The sequence below is a fragment of the Aulostomus chinensis genome, chromosome 6, assembly GCF_037954235.1.
Source record: "Aulostomus chinensis isolate RoL2024-O1b breed Wild chromosome 6, RoL_Achi_v1.0, whole genome shotgun sequence".
NCBI classification, from domain to species: Eukaryota; Metazoa; Chordata; class Actinopteri; order Syngnathiformes; family Aulostomidae; genus Aulostomus; species Aulostomus chinensis.
The window spans coordinates 22,280,448-22,304,040 of record NC_141325.1 but is presented as its reverse complement, the minus strand read 5'-3'; the positions used below and the strand labels follow the sequence as shown (position 1 = coordinate 22,304,040).

At 43.4% G+C, this 23,593-nt stretch overlaps 1 protein-coding gene across 1 annotated transcript in view; it reads left to right on the top strand.

Moving 5' to 3' along the window:
* The window catches only part of npdc1b (neural proliferation, differentiation and control, 1b), a 34,470-nt gene that overhangs the window by 6,070 nt on the left and 4,807 nt on the right, over positions 1–23,593 (top strand). Inside the window, exons 2-4 of the mRNA XM_086207039.1 lie at positions 20,642–20,809; positions 22,863–22,952; positions 23,035–23,244. Of these exons, the coding sequence (XP_086063165.1) occupies positions 20,642–20,809; positions 22,863–22,952; positions 23,035–23,244 (468 nt within the window). The remainder of the gene's footprint in view (positions 1–20,641; positions 20,810–22,862; positions 22,953–23,034; positions 23,245–23,593) is intronic.

Genomic DNA, 23,593 nt, shown 5'->3' with positions numbered 1-23,593 from the left:
CCAACTGGCAGTGTGACTCCGTCTCACCTATTAGCAGTGATCCTCTCTCCCTGTGAGCTCAGCAGCCATAAGCCAGTGATTCACCCTCAATCCGCTGCTCTACAGACACATCACAGCTGTGGGTGTCAAGCTGTCAGCAAAGGGAACATGGCGTCAATGGCCTCACTGCACACCCAGCGGCTCTTTTAAGATGATTTTGTCAGCATGAGCACACATGCTTTTGACTTTTGAATTTAAGGTCTTCATTTGATTTTTGATCTTTCTTTTTTTTTAATAAAAATCAGTGGATTGATATCCTACGCCATTTTAATAAACATCTTTAAAACAACAATCGGTATAGTTGTTCCCAGTAAACTCTAATCTGCTGCATCCTAAACTTTCCATGTCTGCTTCTGAAGGTTAAAACACAGATAACACAAAATATTTGGTGATTTCAGAGGAGGAAAGGTTGATATAGCTCCACCTTCAACAGTGACCATGGTGGCCTGGCCACAGCAACTACTCGCTAGTTCTGACATATTTAATGGTATCTTACAGTACACATGGTGGCACCTTTCTCTTTCTATTTGTTTGTTTTTGGTTCACTTAATACGCAACCAAGTGCAGAGAAAAAAAAGGGGGGAGAATTGATGAGAAGGGATAAGTCAACGCGCCCTCACCTATTTGATTTTGATGGTCAAAATTGAAACATTATTTTCATCAATTGTCAGGCCTGGAAAACACCTCAATTACTGACCAACTCATGACAAAACTTAAACTGAAATACTTAATTTGAATAAAAGACTATTAAAAGTTTATCTGTTTCAAATGGTGTAGTAACCTAGCTTACCTGCACACACACGTTGGACTTGTTGCCTGTTCATCCTGTTTCTTTTCCTCCAGAATTTCATCAAACGTCCAGGTACGAATGCCTTTCACTTGGCGTACACATCCTCTTTATGGTTCACCTTCTTCTGCCTGAGCGTCTTCTATGTCTGGTGTAGGTCCATCCAAGTGTTGGCGCTGGTCGTCGCTGCTGCTGTCATTTAGTTCACTTCTTTCTGTCACTTGTTCTTTGCCACTTGCTTTCGGTTTGCGTCAAAGTAGCGATCTTTGTATCGCAAAGTTGCTCGAAGACAGGTATCGAATCTCTCGTTCACGGCTTTAAGCAGTGCGGATTTTTTGGGGTCGATGCCGATATATCAGCCGATTAAATTTATCTCATTCATATGAAAAAAGACAATATCTGCTTTTGATGGTTTAAATATAGTTCCAAACACTTGTTAAAAAAGATGTAAATTGCAGGGCAACACGCACTATCATCTCAGTAAACACAAAGAAGTCTCTCCGACAGTGTTAACATTTACAAAGTAATATATTTATTGATTTAGTTTTCATGGTAGTGCTGTTTTTGGTGTGCATTAAATTGCAGTGTCTAATTAAGAAGTCAGTCAGCGTATATCTGTAGGTAACAGCCAGGTGGGTAAACAGCGTCATAAAAGTCTCAGGTAAAACAAGATTTGAAATGCGCTTCTCGGATGTCCACTCAATGTGCGTTCACATTTTCTTTCCTCCATGCAGCTTTAACTGCTACCAGAAACTCCTTCTCCTCCTCAACGCCATGTTAAAAAACACGTCGCCATGCAAAAACCTTCGTGCGCTGCTGAAAATAAATGCAGCCCACGAAGGTTTTTGCATGGCGACGAAGCGTTATCCTAATTTGCTCCAGTCTTTCGTAGTGTGGTAGCACGCAGCTGCCTAAGTGAGCGTTTCATTACTTTGAGGTACTGTAACGTTACCATCACATCATTCATGGTGCCGTGACTTGGTTAAATCGTTTAGCAAGGTAGCTAATATTTAAGCAAGGTTATCATAACTATCCTAAGCTTGCTAACATATGACAGACACGACGAGGCACGTCATGGGCAATGGGAAACTTATTAAATTGTTTTTTATTTCACAAACTAGTTATTATAAATTTACCATCAAGGCAAACTATTTGGTTTTAGTAAGCATGCGCCAGTGCCTTTTCAGTACCCTTCACTCTCACTCTATGGGGTTGCTGTGGAGTGACATGAGGGGAATCGGAGCGCCCCCTACTGGAAACACAAGGACATCATTTCTAAGAAAAACATTAACGGCATTTTATTACTGAAAATTACAAATCGGTTAAAATCGGCGTCAATCGGTCGGGCCCGAGTTTTGATACATTAATAGGTATAGTTTTTAGCTGGATGAATTTTGACCGATACGATCATCTCTGTATGGCATCAGGGGGAACAGAGCCTTTGTTTCCGACCTCTTATCCTAGAAAAAAGGTAGGATTCGTTTTGGGGAAAGCCTGCCAATCAGCTTTGATATTGAGGACTCCAGTTTTGCCCTCAACATTTAATATTTATGCTATGATATGTGAGAAAAGTAAGAAAAGGCCAGAGACAAATTTGATTCTGAATCAGAATTATTTCTTTGATGTTGTAGAATTTAAAAAAAAAAAAATTTCCTAGAACACAGTCATGATAACTTGCGTTATAGTTCAGTTGCCCAGACAAGCGGTGTAAAACTCGAGCTGCTCAGAGGTGCTTACTTGAACATGTGCATTCACACGTTCTGCTTTGTTTGTATTAATGAATGATCCAAGCAAAGGAATGAGTGCCCTGCAAACAGACATTAAATCAAATGTATTGCTTTATAACATCCAGAGGACAACCTGGCAAAGTACAACATGCATACAGAGCATTTTGTTCTAGAAGACTATGATGAAGAGTATATTATCTCCAACAGCCCAGCTGTCTCAGGTGATGAAGAATACCCGCTGAATTTGGAACTGTTTAGCCTCAGGATACAATTTGTGGGATGATGAAAGACCCAGCCATCGTATTCTAGCTTAGAAGAGCAAACCAGGACAAAAATGCTGTGAGTCCAAGACACTGCAGAGTGAGGAAGACTGCATCATTGTTTGCTTTATTAAGCCGATAGAGAGGACTTTTGAGCTGGTGGTGATTTCTGACTCTGAGGAGTCTGTCAGTAATGACACTGATGATCTGATCAAATTTTAAACTTCACTAACCAAAAATTTGGGTCTTTTGAAGAACCCAACAACTGCCTCAGACACCTGGCAACTAACTAGTTTACTGTCCAAACTTTTGTTGCATTTTGAATCATTGATCTGAACTGGCCCTGATGGACAGTACATGCAGGCAGTGATGGCATTTCAACTGTTGAGCTAACTTAATTCATTCCACTTCACCGGGTACCTCACGGATGCAAAAATATATGGTTGAATATTTTGTTTGTTTTTCTGTTATTGTTTTTTAATGGGTTTCATAATGTGAAATCAATTTGTCTGACATGATGTTGAAATTATTCGGTAATAAAGACTGATGTTAAAAGGCATTTATGTAATTAAAGTTTTGAATGAAGTCTACTGAAGTCCAGCTATTTAAGTTTTCATTGGGGAACATTAAGTTCAGTTTCCTGAAGTTGCACTCTAAAATTTCTTAAGATTGTATAGCAGGAGGGTGGCACTGTGGTGCAGTGGTTAGCACTGTTGCCTCACAGCAAGAAGGTTTCAGATTCGAGTCCCGGCTTGGGCACGAGATCTTTCTGTGTAGAGTTTGCATGTTCTCCCTGTGCCTGCGTGGGTTCTCTCCAGGTACTTCGGCTCATAGGTGTGGCTGTGAGTTTAAATGGTTGTCTGTCTATATGTGTTGGCCCTGCGATGGACTGGCGACCCATCCAGGGGAACTCCACCTCTCGCCCAAAAGCTGCTGCTACCCTTAACAGGATAAGTGGAAGAAAATGGATGGATGGATGGATGGAGATGATGCATATCTGCACTTTTATAAAACAGCATGTAAACAAATACCATGCCAAGGAAAAAAAAAAAAAATCTCTTGGCTGGCATGGGAACACTTTGGGATTCCCCCAGAAGAGCTGGTGGAAGTGGCTGGGTAGAGGAGGAGCTTCCTTGCTGAGGCTGCTGCCCCTGCGACCCGGACCACCCGGATAAGCGGAGGACGACAACAACAACAACGATAATTGCAATCCAGCATTTTACCAAATCATGCAGCACCTTTGCACATCCGTACTGTTACAGCCAAAACGTGGCGGGCAGTTGCATCGTCTCTTCCAACACAGAGCAAAAACCAAAGAGAATGACATTTGCAACTTCACTCATATGCTGTTTCATGGCGAGTCTTTCCATAGCTTTCTTGAACACTAACAGTGTTTTTCAACTAAAAAGGAAAATAAAGAGGCTTTGGAAGGACACAGGCCCTAACGTACATGACCCTACATGACCATTAAACCCAAGCAAAAAGGTTCTGGGTTCCAGCACCGGCTCTAGCACGGGGTCTTTCTATGTGGAGTTTGTATGTTCTCCCTGTGCCTGCCTGGGTTGTCTCTGGGTACTCCGGCTCCCTCCGCACTCCAAAGACATGCAAGAGGGGACTAGGTTAATCGGATCCTCTAAATTGACCGTAGTTGTGAGACCTGTGACCCATCCAAGGTACACTGCCTCTCGCCCAAAGGCAGCTAGGATAGGCTCCAGCCCCCCCCCCCCCCCCCCCCCAACCCTTAACAGGATAAGTGGTAGAAAATGGATGGTTGGATGGATGGAAAAGCCAAGGCAGGGGTTGCAGCAGTATGCATCATTGTCATGAGTGTACTCATTAGTGTATTATAGTGTCAGGCTATAATGGCCACACCATGCTGAGCACCTGTGTGAATACATATTACTGTTCACTCTTGAATGTACCAGAAGCATGAAACAGTTAATCAGCATGCTTGACTACTTCCGCTAACTTCATTATAGCTGTTCTTATTCATAGCAACACGTTAACATCTGGTCAGCAGCTTTCAAAAGGAACGAGTTGCTGATATGTGAGAGTGACTTATAACAAGTTGCAACAAAAGAAGCCATTTTAGGTTTACACTAAGATGTGATAAAAAGGTAATTCTGTGAATGAAACATGATAGCCACTGTTGAGCTCCCATTATTTTCCTGAAGGGTTTCAGGTAGCTTTATAACCCTCTGGTGGCCCCATGTCTGAGGCAGTAATAAAGATAAGCAAAGAGATGATCTGCATTTCTCAATCTATCTCATGGCTGTCATTCAGAAATCAATAAACATGGTTGAGTGGAAGTAAGTGAGCATTTCAACATGGATACATCTGACCGCTGGTCAACAGCGGCCCTGTTAGATGGGTCTTCCTCCCAGCGGATGATCTGTGTTACCATCTGTGAACATGCAGAGAGATTTAATCAGAAGACAGATTTGACTCAATTTGATTTGAGTGGCTTTATCATGTGGATGCATTTGTTGTTTACGCCCTCCAATTAGGGAAGCAGCCTCTGTGCACTCAGGCGGTGGGAGGGGTGTAGCTCAGCAGAACCACAGAGCAGAGGTGAGAGTAAGTCACATGTGCAAGTCTCAAGTAAGTCCCAAGTCTTAACCCTCAAGTCTCAAGCAAGTCTCGAGTCATTTTTGTGAGTGTTGAGTCAAGTCATAGCTTTGGTCAAGTAAGTCACAAGCTGGAAGACGTCTCAAAGTGCTGAATTTGTATTTGCAGCATATATTTCAATATATCGCAAAAAAAAAAAACATTGCATTAAATAGTGAAATTGAACAAGTATAACTTCTATGTCCATAACTCCTTTCAAGAAGCCTTAGAGAGACAAATAGTAACAGTGTAATTAGGCCTTGTATTAGTGAATGTGTGTGTGTGTGTGTGTGTGTGTGTGTGTGTGTGTGTGTGTGTGTGTGTGTTTGTTTATGCCAGGGGTGTCCAAACTGGTCCAGTAAGGGCCGGTGTGGCTGCAGGTTTTCATTCCAACCAAGCAAAAGCAACACCTGATCCAACAAATGAGCTGTGTGGACACAGCTTAGTTGATTTAAGTAGAATCAGGTGTTGCTTTTGCTTGGTTGGAATGAAAACCTGCAGCCGCACCGGCCCTTACTGGACCAGTTTGGACACCCCTGGTTTATGCGGTACAGAGAGGGAGAGAGCAGTGAGGGTGTTTGTGCATGCATGCCAACAAATGTTTCAATAGGTCACAAAAAATTTCTTCAAAAAGTGATTTTTTTTATTAAATATGCAGCACACCCCTTAACTTTCCTCTCAAATTTTCCTCATAAAACTACTGATTATAAATAACTAAGATAATACAAATTAGCCTTATGTTTCATAGCCCTGAGGCTGCAGACACTGGCAGCTAGCTAACCAGCAGCTACAAACTATAAATTCTAATGTAGACCTAGCAGCTAGACAGAACTGACATGCCAACTGAATCATACTGTATTTTAGTCAAGTTGTCCGTTATTTGAGAAGCTGGATTAATTTAAAACATAAATGTCAGCATGATTCAAACTTAAGGTGGTCTGTAATGCAAACAGTAAACACTTGACACTTTTGACTTGAAGAGATGGGACATTAGCTAACATCAGGTTAAAAAGAATAAGATCTCACATTACTTACTTCTACTTTTGTAGCCTGAAATGCTGATACAGTCAAACAGCTGCTCTCTTTTTGGTTTCAGTCAATTTTTCTTTGAAGCCAAATTTTATAAGTTTGGGAACAACTGGGAGGGAACTGCAGTAATCCAGCCTGGTAGTGACGAAAGCACAGACTAGTTTTTCTGCATCTTTTTGAGACAGGATGTGCCTGATCTTAGCAATGTTACCTAAATTGAAAGAAAGCAGTCCTAGAGATTTGCTTAATGTGGAAGCTGAAGGACAGATCCTGATCAAAGAGAACTCCTAGGTTCCTTACAGTAGTGCTGGGGGCCAGGGTAATGCTATCCAGGGTACCTATCTCATCAGATAAGGTGGTCCAAAGGTGTTTTGTGCCCAGGACAATAACTTCAGTTTTGTCAGAGTTTAATAAAAGGAAATTATGGGTCATCCATGTTTTTATTTCCTTTAGACAGGCCTCCAGTTTAGTCAGCTGATTTGTTTCATTTCATTGATAAGTACAGCTTTGTATTGTCTGCATAGCAGACAAAATTAATTGAGTGTTTCCTTATATAATGTGACCTAGAGGAAGCAGGTATAGGGTGAAGAGGACAGGTCCTAGCACAGACCCTTGTGGAACACCGTAACTGACTGCGATGGTTTCAGAGGGATTATCTTTAGTTAGTAAGAACTGAGATCGACCTAGTAAATATGACCTAAACCAGTTTAGTGCAGTTCCTTTAATGCCGATGACATGTTCCAGTCTCTGTAGAAGGATATGGTGGTCAATGGTATCAAAAGCTGCACTAAGATCTAATAGGACCAGCATAGAGACCAGTCCCTCATCTGATGCTAGTAGGAGGTCATTGGTAACTTTGACTAGTACTGTTTCTGTGCTATGATGAATCCTGACAACCTGACTGGAAATCCTCTAATAAGGTGTTGCTGTGGAGAAGGTCACAGAGCTGTTTAGCAGTATTGAAGAGGAACCTGGGGTTGTTCTTGTGTTCCTCGATTAGTGCTGAGTAGTAGGCTGCTCTAGTTTTACAAAGGGCTCTCTTATAGCTTTTAAGGCTGTCTTGCCAGATGATACGTTACTCCTCCAGTTTGGAGGAGTGCCATATTATCTCCAGTTTCTGAGTTTTTTGTTTCAGCTGTCTGCTTTCAGAATTGTACCAAGGTACTTGTTTCCTTGGATTCATAGTTTTCTTTTTTAGTGGGGCAATAGAGTCCAAAGTTGTTTATAAGGTGCCTGCTGCACTATCGATAAAATGATCAATTTGGGAGGGACTAGGGCTGACAACAGTAACCTCTGTTATAATGGGACATAACATGGAATTTAGCACCCATGGAATTGCTTCCTTAATTCTAGCTACAGTACGGCCTGATCAGACAAACATCTGGAAACTACAGTTTTCCTTCGTGGAGTCTAGTCGATTAGTACAAATTCGAAAGTGATTAATTGAAGGTCAGATAAAAGAGAGTTCTATGGTAATACAACTAGATGTCAGGACAAGGTCAAAGGTGTGGTTGTGACAGTGAGTGGGTTCATGTATAGATTGATGGAAACCAATTGAGTCTTGAGGAAATATAAATGCAGCACCCAAACTGTCTTTATCAACATCCACATGAATATTGAAGTCACCTACAATAATGACTTTAACTGTTTTACTGTTTTACAACTGAACTGGATATAAACTCTGAGAATTCAGATAAGAATTCAGAGAAAGGACCAGGAGGGCAATATACAATAATAAATAAAAGCGGCTGTAAACTTTTCCAGGCTGGATGAGACTAACTGAGAATCAGGCTTTCAAATTAATTGGCGATGAGCTTCTCTTCCTTCCTGCTCCTTCCCTCATTAGTTCCGAGTTATTTTAGGTTCTACTTATTCAGCTCTTGTGTTTGGTTCTCAAGCCTTCTCACTCTCTAATGTCATGACTATGAGTCTGCTGAGTATCCAAAATATTTACCCACTAGCTTTCTGAAATGTGTGGCTGACAAACGGAGACTCACACCAGTGCCAGCAGCCATGTCTTTACCTCTGATGTTGGGCTTTTTCTTTTTCTTTTTTTTTTTTTAATCCAAACCTTAGTTGTAACTGGAACACCAGGGTCATGATCATCCCTGAATCCTGAGCCAGGAGAGTTTCAAACATCCTATCACACTTCAACGATGTGCAGGTGAACCCATCAGTGTTTTCTGTGTTATTGAAGAGTAGCCTAAAGAGTTTTTACTAGTTTTTGACTCTGAACTTTGGCTAGAAGAGTGATAAGTACAATGTCCTTCCAGCAGGTCCTTGCACTCGGTTTTACTTCCAAATGGATGATTGCTGTGTTGAGCATGTTGTGATTTGGCCCTGGTCTGGTAAATTACAGGCAACTAAAAGTTGGTTAGGAAAATCTTCCTGATGACAGATATCAGCTCAAATCTTCGGGCTGGAAAAGAATGGCACCTTCCCTGTGACCTCCCGCAAGCCTGCGTTGCTCCGGCATTCTACCTTTGTCAGGGGAGTGTCATGACTCAGGAGAAGCTGTGTAAAACAAATGACAGATGCTGTCTGCTTTTCTCAAGAGGTCTGAGCCCATCCTCTAAATGGCTGTGGGCTCAGTGGAACCTTGGTGTGAAGGAGGCCGTAGTGTGTTTGCGGTGGTGCAGAGGGTCGAGGCTCAGCTTACTTTATCCTTAAACCCCCGCTGCTGCATCGCTATCCATCTCTGTCCAGAAAAGCAGCTGCGTCACTGCCAGCCAGGCAGGAGCACTGCAATATAGCTGCCATACTGCTCTCACACATAATTACACCTACATATGCTGCCAAGATGAGCTTTTCACAACAATGCAAACGTGTCAAATGTTGTTTTGTGGACTTGCACGTGTATAATATGTGTGGAGATCCTGTTCACTGTAAACACAGATGCCAGTCTGGGATCTCGAGTCAAGAACATAAATATAAATGCTAAGTGTTGGCTAAAGTGTTGGTGTGTCCTCTGTCCTAACTGCAGGCAGCTAGACAGTCAAAGACACAGACAACAATGAAACTTGATACGGCATCCTCAGATGCTGTGATTATATCCAGTATTTTCCTAGCAAGCCAGTTGACATTTTGGCAAAAGCTCTGCTCTCATCCAAAAGAGCTGTAGGAGCTGTTGGCCCTGTCTCCAAGTCTGCTTGGCTGCTCACACAAACACACACACACACACACACACACACACACACACACACACACACACACACACACACACACACACACACTCAGGCAAGCATGAACACCAGTGTAAAGAAACGGAAAAATATATTCATATACACAACCACTGTTTTGGTTCATCATAGCACAGAAACAGTACTAGTCAAAGTTACCAATGACCTCCTACTAGCATCAGATGAGGGACTGGTCTCTATGCTGGTCCTATTAGATCTTACTGCAGCTTTTGATACCATTGACCACCATATCCTTCTACAGAGACTGGACCATGTCATTGGCATGAAAGGAACTGCACTAAATTGGTTTAAGTCATGTTTACTAGGTCAATCTCAGTTCATACTCACTAATGATAACTCCTCAGAAACCACTACAGTCAGTTATGGTGTTCCACAAGGGTCTGTGCTTGGACCTGTCCTCTTCACCCTACATCCAGTACTTAATTTGTCAATCATAAGGTGTGAATGATGAGAGATGGGCACAGGTCCTGAAACGTATACAGAAAACATGCTGAAAACAACATACAAATGCCCACTTGCCATGCTGTGAGACTTACGAGCCTCGATTTCAAGTATATCCATGGTATAAATGTTATGACAATAATTTACAATAATTTACAATTTTTAGGCTACTCTGCGCAGCACAGGCAAATACCCACATCACCACAGGTGGGACTTACAGTCTACAGTCAGCAATTAATTTCTCAGCAGGTCTAACTTGTAAAACAAACAAAAAAAGAGCTCACAATAAATCACACAAATCTTCCATTATTATTACGGTATTTCAAGATTGGCACGGCGGCCTATTAATAGACAGTATGCTCACCATTTATTTGTCCAGGACACCCCACATCACGAGCATGTCTGGATTCTCCTCCTCCTCTTTTTTCGGGTTTTACTGCGTGTGTCTGTGGCAGTTCTGTGTCCTTTGGCCAGCCACAACCTCACGTACGTTTTTATATATATATATATATATATATATATATATATATATATATATATATTTTTATTTTTTTTTTTTTAATACAGGAGGTACCGGATCTGTCCAAATAAGTACCAGAACACTGATAGGCCAAAATTCAGAGGTGCTGGTCTTGTTCTGGCAGGATCTGGCTCAGATTAACCCCTGCCTATACCTGCTTCCTCTAGGTCACATTATGAGGAAATACTCAATTAATTTTCACTGTTGTGTAAACGAAACACAGCTCTACTTATCAATGCATCCACATGAAACAAATCAGCTGACTAAACTGGGCCTGTCTAAAGGAGATAAAAACATGGATGACCCATAATTTTCTTTTATTAAACTCTGACAAAACTGAAGTTATTGTGCTGGGACCAAAACACCTTTGGACCCCCCTATCTGATGAAAAAGGTACTCTGGATAGAATTACCCTGGCCCCCAGCACTACTGTAAGGAACCTAGGAGTTCTGTTTGATCAGGATCTGTCCTTAAACTCCCACATTAAGCAAATCTCGAGGACTGCTTTCTTTCATTTAGGTAACATCGCTAAGATCAGGCACATCCTGCCTCAAAAAGATGCAGAAAAACTAGTCCATGCCTTTGTCACTAGGCAAGGCAAGGCAAGGCAATTTTATTCGTATAGCCCGTTTTCACAAACAGTTTGTCTCAAAGGGCTTCACATGGCATCATAACAACATTCTCTGCCCTTAGACCCTCACATCGACTGAGGAAAAACTCCATAGAAAACCTTTAACAGGGAAAAATCTGAGAAACCTCAGGGTGAGCAACAGAGGAGGGATCCCTCACCCAGGACGGACAGACGTGCAGTAGATGTTGTTACAGACAAGAAAACCGTTTACAATACCAAAATGTGGGAAACACGGAAATGTTAATAACAGCTGAGGAAGGAAGCTTCTGGTAGGGGAGGTAGGGAGACCAAGCCAGCTTGATGGGGGACTGGATGGCAGACTGGTTCATGGAAGGGGAGCGCAGGCCGGTGTAACAGTAGGGAATAAGGGGGGGGGGGGGGGGGGGGGGCGATGCAGGCGGCGGTTGGGGCTCTGGTGGATCTGTGGAAACACAGAGAGACTGCGAGACACCAAGGCCAAACTACAAAGTGCAACAAGTAATGGTAATGACAGTTCCAAAAATGTGCAGGGAGGAGAGGAGGAGAGGAGAGGAGAGGAGGGAAGGGCTCCATGTAACCTGATGTGTCCCCCAGCAGTCTAAGCCTGTAGCAGCATAGCTATCAATGGTTCAGAGCTACCTGAACCAGTCCTAACTGAAGGCTCTGTCATAGAGGAAGGTCTTAAGCCTGGACTTAAACGTAGTTAAAGTGTCTGCCTCTCTGACCCATGGAGAGAGCTGGTTCCACAGTAAAGGAGCCCGGTAACTAAAGGCTCTACCTCCCAGTCTGTTTTTATTGATACTGGGAATCACTAAAAGACCTGCATTCTGGGAGCGGAGTGCTCTGGTCGGACAGTAGGGACTAATGAGCTCTTTCAAATAGGATGGAGCTTTATCATTGAGAGCCTTATAAGTCAGCAGAAGGATTTTGAAGTCGATTCTAGATCCTACAGGAAGCCAGTGGAGAGAAGCTAAAGTGGGAGAGATGTGTTCTCTCTTCTTAACTCCCGTCAAAACCCTCGCTGCAGCGTTCTGGACCAGCTGGAGACTCTTTAGAGAGTATTTAGGACATCCTGACAAGAGAGAGTTGCAGTAGTCCAGCCGAGAAGTGATAAATGCATGCACCAGTTTTTCAGCATCACTCTGGGAAAGGATATTCCTAATCTTAGCGATACTTCGCAGATGGAAGAAGGCGGTCCTAGTCACATGCTTTATGTGGGAGCTGAAGGAAAGGTCCTGGTCAAAAATGACCCCAAGGTTCCTTGCAGTTGTACTCGAAGTTAGGGTGATGCCATCTAGAGTAGAGATCCGATTCAAGAGTGTGTCCCTGTGGTGTTTAGGTCCAAAAATGATTACCTCAGTTTTATCTGAATTGAGCATTAAGAAGTTAGAAGACATCCAGGATTTAATGTCTTTCAGGCAGTCTTGCAGATGAGTAAGCTGGCTTGTGTCGTCTGGCTCCATCGACAAGTAAAGTTGTGTGTCATCTGCATAACAGTGGAAGTTGATCGAGTGCTTCCGGATTATGTCACCTAATGGGAGCATGTAAAGAGTGAAGAGAATCGGTCCTAAAACTGAACCCTGTGGTACACCATATGTAACTCTGCTATACTCCGAATGGTCATTATTAACATTAACAAACTGAAACCTGTCAGATAAGTAGGACTTAAACCATTTTAGGGCAGTTCCTTTAATCCCAATGTCATGGTCTAGTCTCTGTAGCAGGATGCTGTGGTCGATGGTGTCAAATGCAGCACTGAGGTCCAAAAGGACAAGCACAGAGACAAGACCTCTGTCTGAAGCTATAAGAAGATCATTAGAGACTCTGACCAGTGCTGTTTCAGTGCTATGGTGTTCCCTGAATCCAGACTGGAAGGCTTCAAAGAGCTCGTTGCTGTGCAAATGTTCATGTAGCTGCTCCAGGGCAACCTTCTCAAGGATCTTGGAGATGTAGGGGAGGTTGGATATTGGCCTATAGTTGGCTAACACATCTGGGTCAAGAGAAGGTTTTTTAAGTAAAGGGTTGATGACAGCCACCTTAAAGGCCTGTGGCACATAACCTGTGACTAAGGAAAGATTAATTTGATTTAATATAGAAGTGTTGACTAGAGGGAAGGCATCCTTAAGGAGGCTTGTTGGGATGGGATCCAGCAGACAAGTGGCTGACTTGGAGGAACCGACTGCAGAAGTTAATTCTGACAGGTCGATGGGGGAGAAGCTGTCCAAGTATGCACCAAGTCTGGGAGGTGCTTCTATGGGGACTGTAGTCTGTCCTCCATTACTGGCAATCTTCGTTCTAATATTCACAATCTTTTCAGTAAAGAAAGAAAGGAAGTCGTTACTGCTGAGAGTTGGGGGGATGCATGGCTCAACAGCACTATGGTTCTTGGTGAGCCTGCCCACGGTGCTGAAGAGGAACCTGGGGTTGTTCTTATTCTTTTCTATCAGGGACAAGTAGTAAGCGCTTCTGGTATTACGGAGTTCTTTTTTATATATTAATAAACTCTCCTTCCAGGCTTGGTGGACTTCCTCGTGCTGGCTGGAATGTGTCTTCCTTTCCAGTTGTCTGGTCTTCTGTTTTAAGGCACGCAGCTCTGGGCTGTACCAAGGAACTATTCTTTTCTGGTTGATAACCTTCTTCTTCAGGGGAGCTACGGCATCAAGTGTCCCAAGGAGTGTTGCTGCAGTGCTGTCCACAAGATAGTCTACCTGCGAGGGGGTGAAATCAGCATAACTGCCCAATATATTATTACAAGATGTGGCAGCAAGCTCTGCTGGAATAAGCTCCTTAAATCTAGAAACAGCAGTGTCAGATAGACATCTACTGAAGCGGGACTTTTTCCCAGGTAGAATATAATTTGTTAAAGTAAATTCAAATGTAATTAAGGAGTGATCAGACAAGACGGGGTTCTGAGGAAGAACTATGATGCGGTCAGCTTCTATTCCATAAGTGAGTACTAAATCAAGGATGTGATTAAAAGTGTGAGTGGGTTTGTTTACCCTCTGACAGAAGCCAACAGAATCAAGAAGCGACTTAAACGCAGTGGCCAGAGAATCATCATTGACATCCACATGGATGTTAAAGTCACCCACTATAATGACTTTGTCTGAGTTCAATGCCAAGTTAGACAGAAAGTCAGGGAATTCTTCTAAGAACTCAGAATAAGGTGCAGGAGGACGGTACACCACAGCAAGTAAGAGTGGTTTCTCTGCTTTCCAGTCTGGGTGGGAAAAGCTGACAATAAGGCTCTCAAATGAGTTAAATGAACTGTTAGGTCGAGGGTTAAGCACCAAATTTGACTGATAGATTGCAGCTACTCCTCCTCCTCTGCCAGTGGTGCGAGGTACATGGTAGTTAATGTAACCAGGAGGGGAAGATTCATTTAAACTAACATACTCATCTTGCTGCACCCAGGTTTCAGTGAGTGCTAATACACCAATCTGATAATTAGTAATTAAATCGTTCACTAGGAGAGACTTGGATGCAAGAGATCGAATATTAAGCAAACCACATTTAATAGTTTTACTGGGTTGGTTTGCTGGAGCAGTGGTTTTAATTTTAACTAAGTTGCTATAAGTTACTCCTCCAGATTTGGGTGCAGGCTTATAAAGCCTCAGGGCAGACACAGTTTCTATAGGCTGGGTGGGTGACAACACGAAGGAACCAGCAGAGGGGCGTGTTAAACTGCAGCTCTGCCTGCTGGTCTCAACTCTGGTTGCTTGTCAGGGATTAGTATTGCTAATAAATTGGCCTATGTTCCTAGATAAGAGAGATGCACCATCCAAAGTAGGATGGACGCCATCTCTCCGAATCAGACCAGGCTTTCCCCAGAAGGAGCTCCAATTGTCTATGTAAGCCACGTTGTTATCTAAGCACCACCTAGACATCCAGCGATGGAATGAACGCATGCGGCTAAACATGTCGTCACTCGCTAAATTGGGCAGCGGGCCAGAGAAAATTACGGAGTCCGACATTGTTTTTGTGTAGTTGCACACCGAAGCCATGTTAACTTTAGTTAATTCTGACTGGCGAAGCCGGGTGTCATTAGCGCCGACATGTATTACAATCTTACTGTATTTAACCTTACGTTTTACCACTACCAGGCTGGATTACTGCAATTCCCTCCTATCAGGCTGCACCAATAAGTCCCTAAAGACTCTCCAGCTGGTCCAAAATGCTGCTGCCGGCGTGTTGACTACAACTGGTAGAAGAGACAATGTCTCTCCTGTACTGGCTTCTCTGCATTGGCTCCCTGTCAAACTCAGAATAGAATTTAAAATTCTCCTTCTAACATACAAAGTCCTCAACAATCAGGCCCCTTCATATTTGACAGAGCTTATAGTCCCCTAGTATCCAGCTAGATCCCTTCGCTCCCAGGATGCAGGGTTACTTGTGGTTCCTAGAGTTTCTAAAAGTAGGATTGGAGCCAGAGCCTTCAACTATCAAGCTCCCCTCCTGTGGAACCGTCTCCCAGTTTTGGTCCGGGATGCAGACACCCTCTCGACCTTTAAGAGCAGACTTAAGACCTTCCTTTTTGATCAGGCTTATAATAGGGCTGCTTGGGCCAGCCCTTAGATATGCTGCTATAGGCTTAGACTGCCGGGGGATCTCCCATGGTGCACTGAGCTTCTCTCTCCTCCTCTCTCTCCTCCCTGTCCTCCTGTATGTGTTATACATAAACTCGTCGTCATAACTCCTCTTCTTCTCTAGAGCCTTCGGGCTCCCAACATCCCCGATCTCGGGTGCTGTTAGAGAAGACTACAGACCTGAAGGGGCTAAAGCAGCCACCCATAGCACCACCTGCTCACGTCCCTGTCTGTCCATCAGTCTCTTCCCTTTCTCTCTCTCTTTCTCTCTGTTCTTTTCTTTCCTTCTGTATATCTGTTTTCCTCCATTACCTGTCTTTGTCTCTGCCCCGCCCTCCTGCTCTCTTTCCCCCCAACCGGTCAAAGCAGAAGGCTGTCCCCATTGAGCCTGGATCGGCTCGACGTTCCTACCTGTTAAAAGGAAGGTTATTGTCACCGCTGTTGCAGGATGTGCTTGCTGATGGAGAATTGTTGGGTGTAAATTCATTGAAGGAGTGGGGTGCTAGATTTGATACTTATCAAGTGTTATGTGATAACTTTTGTTGGGATTTGGTGCCATACAAATAAAATTGACTTGACTTGTTGACAAAATCGTAGACATGCAGCTTCATAACTGTGATGATTCCTCTTAGACGTAGAGCTCCAGAAATAACACACATGCTTCCGATGTGAAGTACTTCCTAGTTTTTCCATTCTAAACCCTCCCTGGAGGTAGAAAACATGACCGGGGATATTAGAGTTCAGGTCTCTTCTGGTTGGAAAAAACAGGCATTCTTCAGATAGCCAGGAGACTTTGAGAGCTTTGGAGGTGCAGTGTTCTGTTGCTGTTATACAGAATTTCCATGGAAGGAAAGATTGAAATTCAAAAGACATGCCAGCTGCAGGAAGGAAACGCTTCAGAGAACACAAGCGCCAAGTTTCAAGCCTGAAAGCTCTCGGAACGTCACTGGTATTACAAATACTGCTGTACAAGGAGATGTGCTAGCGACAGAAGGCCCTCAGTCTCTACTGAGCTAATTGCCCAACTTCTTGGCATTTTATCATTATGCCTAATGGTGCAACATGCCATGTCATAGGATGCAGGTTTGGTTGCTGTGGCAACAGCTTGAACACCTGTGTCCTCCTCCTCCAGTCAAAACACATAAGAGACATGCTGCTGCAACAACCTTCTCTTGAGCAACTTCTCTTTCAACTTAATCTGTTCTTCATATTCTTCTTCCAGCTGCAAAACATTCATCAAAGCTTTAAAACTAAGCTTTATTGACAGTAGTCAGCAGGGAGAGCGGTCCACAGGTGTGTGAGCACTCACCTCCGGCAGGATGATCTGCTGGTGTGATTTGGAGTTAAACAACACTTGAAATTGTGCACTCCACGCTTGGCTTTAGGGAAGGATCCTGGTTTAGGTTGAAATAAAAATAAATGATAAGGAGTGACTGAAAATGTCCTGACATCCCATCCAAAACACATGGCAAAAATAAAAGTTCCATTAAAAACATCGGCAAATGACCCCCTTGCCTCGGTCCTCCTGACCTGAACACACTCCTACTGCCAGAAACAGTGCAGTCAAGGACAGCCATCACTGTGCGCCAGCTGCTGGAACAAACACAAACATTCCGTTATCTATCATTCAGTTCCTTGACTCCCAAACGCCAACAGCTACCTCCAGCTCTGCCTCCTTAATAATGTACCGAGACAACTCCGCACCAGCCCCCCACCCCCCGCCCCCAAAACACAATCACACATAATATCACACATAGAAGGTCACACAATGATTTAAACAGCATGCTGCATACAAGCACACACACACACACACACACACACACACACACACACACATTGGAATTCAATTTTTTTCTCAGCAAACTTTCTCTGCTTCTGCATCCCTGCTGTAAATGGAAATTTCATTCAGATAAAAATTCTTCCTCTGGTGTCAATAAAACACATCATGATGCTTTCACATGCTTTTTTAAAAATCTCCATTTACCCCAGAAGATTGACAGACTCTCATCTTTGAACACCAGTGCACCGCTGTTTACTGCCTTGCCAAAGGGCACGTGGATGGGCACATCCACATGATGGATGAAACATTTTATGGCCACCATATAGGTTTGTGACTATAGAATGAGAGCCAGCATCCCTGCAGCTATGATTTGATTTATTACTGTTAAAGGTGAATTGTGTGAAATTCAGGGGCTGACATGTTAAGTCCATTTTTAAAGTGTTTAATCACCTGAGAATTGTGTGTTTATTAGTTGAGTTTATTAGTGTTACACATTTACATTTGGAACAAACACGACACAGATATACACAAAAGATGTCAGGAACAAGCAGTGACACAAAGCTTGTGTTGCTCCACATCTGTAAGACTAATTTGTGGGATTTTTTTTTTTGTTTAAAAAGGACTTTAGAGTTCCATTAAAATATAATGTGTCAGGCTTAAAATCTAGATAATCTTTATTGAGTTGATACAAAATTCTTACTAGCTTGTCATGCCGCTTTCAAACTAGCTGGGAATTCTCATAGTACAATTATACAGGACATATATTGAGGAAGTCAAAAAGTGGAAAAAGAGAAAAATGAGGAGCAACTTGTAGTTAATAATTTAGCAATCTTTTTTCCCCCAAATTCACTTGTTTTTCTACATAAAATCAGAAATTATTTAGAACAAGTCCTGCGTGTCACAAATGACACCTGTTGTGCTGAATGACCTCTGACAGCCAGTTGATGTATATTAACTGGTGATTACATGTGTCATCTGGCTGTGACAAGCCATCGTCCCACATGTCAGCACGTCACCCTCTGCGGAACGGCGGCAGTTCTAGCATCCTGCTACATGTATCTTAGTGACGGGAGACAGAGGCATGAAGATTGAACCTTCCAGCTGACCTCTGACCTCCAGGCTGTCAGTGTCTCCACAGCCAGCCTCATGATTCCCCCTCCCTCAGCAAAATTATGTTTGATTAACGGAAGTGAAATAAGGAAAGGGGGAGTATGGAATGGAGTCTGAACAGGGAGAGGAAGGAAAGAAAGATGGTGTGTGTTTGTTTGTGTGTGTGTGTGTGTGTGTGTGTGTGTGTGTGTGTGTGTGTGTGTGTGTGTGTGTGTGTGTGTGTGTGTGTGTGTGTTGAGCCTAATCAGCCGCTAAAATGCTAGATGTTTAGAGTGATACAGGAGTGTGACATCTACAGGGAAACAGTAATCGTGCTTCGCATGTGTTTGTGTCCTTCATCTTGATGCAGCAGGCTGAGCTTAGACAAAGCCTCCCAAGTTGAGTAATACTTTTGTGCGGTGATTCAACCCTCTTGATGTCATACCTCAGTTGCCATGGCAGTTGTCATAGCAACCAGTGTCTAGATTTCTATAGCCGAGATGGGAGTAATTGTGATGAGGAAGTTAAAGGGGTTAATATTGATAGCTTGGCCTAATTATTTTCCCCCTGGCCTTTGTAGCGTGTCCTTGGGCTGAGCACGATGCAGAGCTCTCTCTGTTCTACCATTGAACTGATGCAGTCATTTTGAATCAACAAATATAAGAGTTACTCTTGAGCAAGAGCTCACACAGAAATGCTATGATTTGCCAGTGATGGGACTAGATAGACCCAGGTCCTTGACTTCCCCTCACCTTTTAAAACTTAAACTAGTATGCAGCTACAGGTAATTATAGATGTCAAGGTATTAAAATTATCTCATAGGAGGAGAAATGTATGATGTTTTGCCAACTAAAGTTAATATATTCCTTACCATCATGTGTAATGATTAATAAAATTAATTTTATTTACATAGCATCTTTTGTAACCTTTTTTTAAAAAAAAAATCATGAATTAAATTTTTGTTATTATTCAGTGACTGGTGCAACATGAACGGCAGCTCATCCAAAATGGAATGCTTAGTTAAGTTGCCAAATTTGTCTTTATGACATGTCAAGCGCATCTTGCAACAGTGAGAAAAGTTTCCGTTTAATAGACAGGAACGTCGAGTTGTCCCTGCCTCAGTGGGAATGGCTATCTGCTTTGACCGGTCGGGGGAAAAGAGAGCATGAAAAAGGGGGCACAGACAAAGAGAGAAAAGAAAAGAGAGGGACAGAGACAAAGAAAGAGAGAAAGAAGGGGTAGAGAATGACAGACAGACAGACAACACACCTGAGAAAAAGAGAAAACGAAGGGAAGGGAACAGGTAGAGTTAAGATACACAACAAACAACAGGAGCAATAACCGTAAAGTAGCTGCTCATATCAACTACCCACTACTTAAGCAATCAAACTCAGCATCACATGAGCAATTATGTATTAGCAAATACAATACAAACACCATACTGATGTTAATGTCAGTACAGTGTTAAGAAAACTAAAATGAATACTACTCGTACTAATACTAATATTAAAGCTAAAGGTGGCTGATTGAGCCTCTTCAGGTCTTAGCCTTCTCCAGCAGCAGCATTAGTCAGGGTCCTGGGAAGTAAGAAAGCACAATTACTTTAAGAATTAAAGAAGATGTCAAGTTAGTGACACGCATGAATGAATGAGTACAGGAGGATAGAGAGGAGGAGAGAGAAGCTCAGTCTATCATGGGAGATACCCCATTCTTAAACATAGTGAGGGTGTTTGGATGTTAGAAGAATTTTGAATTCTATTCTGAATTTGACAGGGAGCCAAAGCAGAGGAGCCAGCACAGGGGAGATATGAGTAATGTTAAACACTGCTGCAGCCAATTTCCATCAATCTGTGTCAAATTCAGATTTCATTGAGTGTTCTGGCTTTATTATGTTTGATTTTAGAAATTGAATCTCAAAGTCAGTTTAATTCAGGTTTTTGTGATCATGTTTTTTTTTTCCCTGCAGGATCTCATTTGTGCCCTCGGAGTCTAGACTGTGCCCGGGCAGGACGCCGGTTCTGCCGGCCAGGAAGCTCACACTGTGGCCCCTGCCTGCTACCCTTAGTGGAGAACTCCCACGGCCGATGTGTGGTCAAGAGGAGCCATCCTGTTCACCCTGCTCAGCCCGTGAAAGGTAGGTGATAAATGCTGCATAAGAGGGTGGCACTGTGGTGCAGTGGTTAGCACTGTCACCTCACAGCAAGAAGGTTTCGGGTTTGAGTCCCAGCTCGGGCACTGGATCTTTCTGTGTAGAGTTTGCATGTTCTCCCTGTGCCTGTGTGGGTTCTCTCCAGGTACTCCAGCTTCCTCCCACCGTCCAAAGACATGCAAATGGGGACTAGGCTGATTGAATACCATCCATCCATCCATTTTCTTCTGCTTATTCCTATTGAGGGTTGCGGCGGGGCTGGAGCCTATCCCAGCAGCTACAGGCGAGAGGCGGGGTTCACCCTGGACAGGTCGCCAGTCCATTGCAGGGCCAGCACACATAGACAGACAACCATTCACACTCAAAATCATACCTACGGTCAATTTAGAGTATTCAATCAGCCTAGTCCCCAATTGCATGTCTTTGGACAGTGGGAGGAAGCCGGAGTACCAGAGAGAACCCACGCAGACACAGAGAGAACATGCAGACTCCACACAGAAAGATCCCATGCCTGAGATGATTGATACTCTAAATGGAAAATGGGTATGACTGTGAGTGTGAATGGTTGTCTGTCATTTATGTTGGCCCTGCGATGGACTGGCGACCTGTCCAGGGTGTACCCGGCCTCTCACCCCAAAGCCGCTGGGCGAGGCTGCGCCCCCCCCCCCCCCCCCGTGGCCCTTAATAGGAGTAAGTGGAAGAAAATGGATGGATGGATGGTTCTTTTTGACTTGGCCAGTCCACCAGTTCCAGTGTTCCAGATTACTTTTTCATGGTCAAACAGGTTCTGCACAAGTTTGAAGTATGCTTGGTGTCATTTTCTTATTGGTAAAGGAACCCACGATTAATCAGATTCAGTCCTGAATGCATTCCATGACCGACTAAGGTGGTAGACATTCTTGTTTGTGTTACCATTGATTTTCACTAATTTTCCCACACTGTTTCAACAAATGGAACCCCATGCCATGATGGAATCTCCACTGTGTTTCAATGTGGGTGCAATGCATCTGGCATTAAAATGTTCTCCAGCTTTTCTGCGGACATAAACGTGACAGTGCTGACTGAAGAGTTCAAACTGGGACTCTCTCAAGTCTTAGCACAGACAGACAGACTTCATACCAAAACTAAACATGATGTTTTGTTATTTATTATTAATTTATCAAAAGTATTGGTGCAAGTAAGAATATCATCTGTAGAAAAATGTCTTAATGACATAAGTGATTTAGCATACCAAATACTTCCAAGGCACCATCTGGAAGTGATAATTGATCAAGGGCTGGGGCCTGCTTAAGGTCTGATCCTAGAATTGCCCAAGTCAGATGCTAGACAGGGGACATGGGTTTGTTTTTGTTTTTTATGTAGTACCTTTGCATGAAGCCTGTATCCCCAAAGTGTGAGCTCTCCAGACATTTTGTAGATGAGACAGCTTAAAAACCTTTCCTGTACAGACGCTGGAATCACTGCAAAGCAGGATTGACCTGTGTACACCTTAACAAGAGAGTGGCTGACTGCCCAACTGCATGCTGGGAATCCTTAGGACCGAATCATCTACTTACAACTGACGCCCATGGCCCCACACCCACTCAAACCAAATCGTAGTTGAATACACCACATTCTCCTACTCTATTTTTCAAGGAGGTCAAACATTTTACACCATATTTATTTTTACCTCTGCACCTGAATGTTGGCTAATACCTCTACACAAATATAAACATCTGCCCCAACATTCCAGTTTCAGTCAGGCTGTGTTTGGAAGAATCAAACATCTGCATTGTCTGCATTGTTAACATTTTGGTTTGGTTTTTTTTAAAACCATTAAGGCAGCAGATATTTTTTTAACCACTGGAGGGCAGTGATGTGTGTGTGTGTGTGTGTGTGTGTGTGTGTGTGTGTGTGTGTGTGTGTGTGTGTGTGTGTGTGTGTGTGTGTGTGTGTGTGTGTGTGTGTGTGTGTGTGTGTGTGTGTGTGTGTGTGTGTGTGTGGGACAGGAGTTGATTTGGAGTTAAGCCTTGTTGCTTTTTTGTTGTTGTTTGTTCAGGGAAGATGAGCAGCTACCCAGAGCTAGACGAGGAGATAGACTTCCTTTCTGCCATCATCAGTGAACAGAGAACTGAGTCCAGGCAGCCAGGTACAGGATCGGCCACTGTGATAGCCATCTTTGTACTTATTACATCACGGTTGACATAGTGACCCTCTACTTCTTATGTCAGCTTCACCCTCTCAGGATGTATCCGCACCTAAATCCAAGCAGCTCAGTGATCCCAGTGCCACCCTCAGACCATCTACCAGGGAGCCACCCACCAACCAGAGCATGACGCGAATGAGTACAACTCCACCTACCACTGCCACAATCCACACACCTGCTCTGCTCAGCGATCCCATCATTGTCCCCTACCCTAGCAACGACCGCATTTTCATCAGTAAGTTCTTTATCCTGTAGCAGCCACCATGTTTCTGATGTTGCACAGCTGTAGCTTCTTTTAAACAGGCTTGGGGCAGCACAGTGGTGCAGTGGTTAGCACTGTCGCCTCACAGCAAGAAGGTTCTGGGTTTGAGTCCCGGCTCGGGCACAGGATCTTTCTGTGTGAGTCTCCATGTTCTCCCTGTGCCTGTGTGGGTTCTCTCTGGGTACTCCGGCTTCCTCCCACAGTCCAAAGACATGCAAATGGGGACTAGGCTGATTGGACACTCTAGATAAACAGGCTTGGTCCTCAAAAGAACTCTTGGCCAAAAGTATAGAAGCTGTTGCAGGAGTAAATACAATTCCTC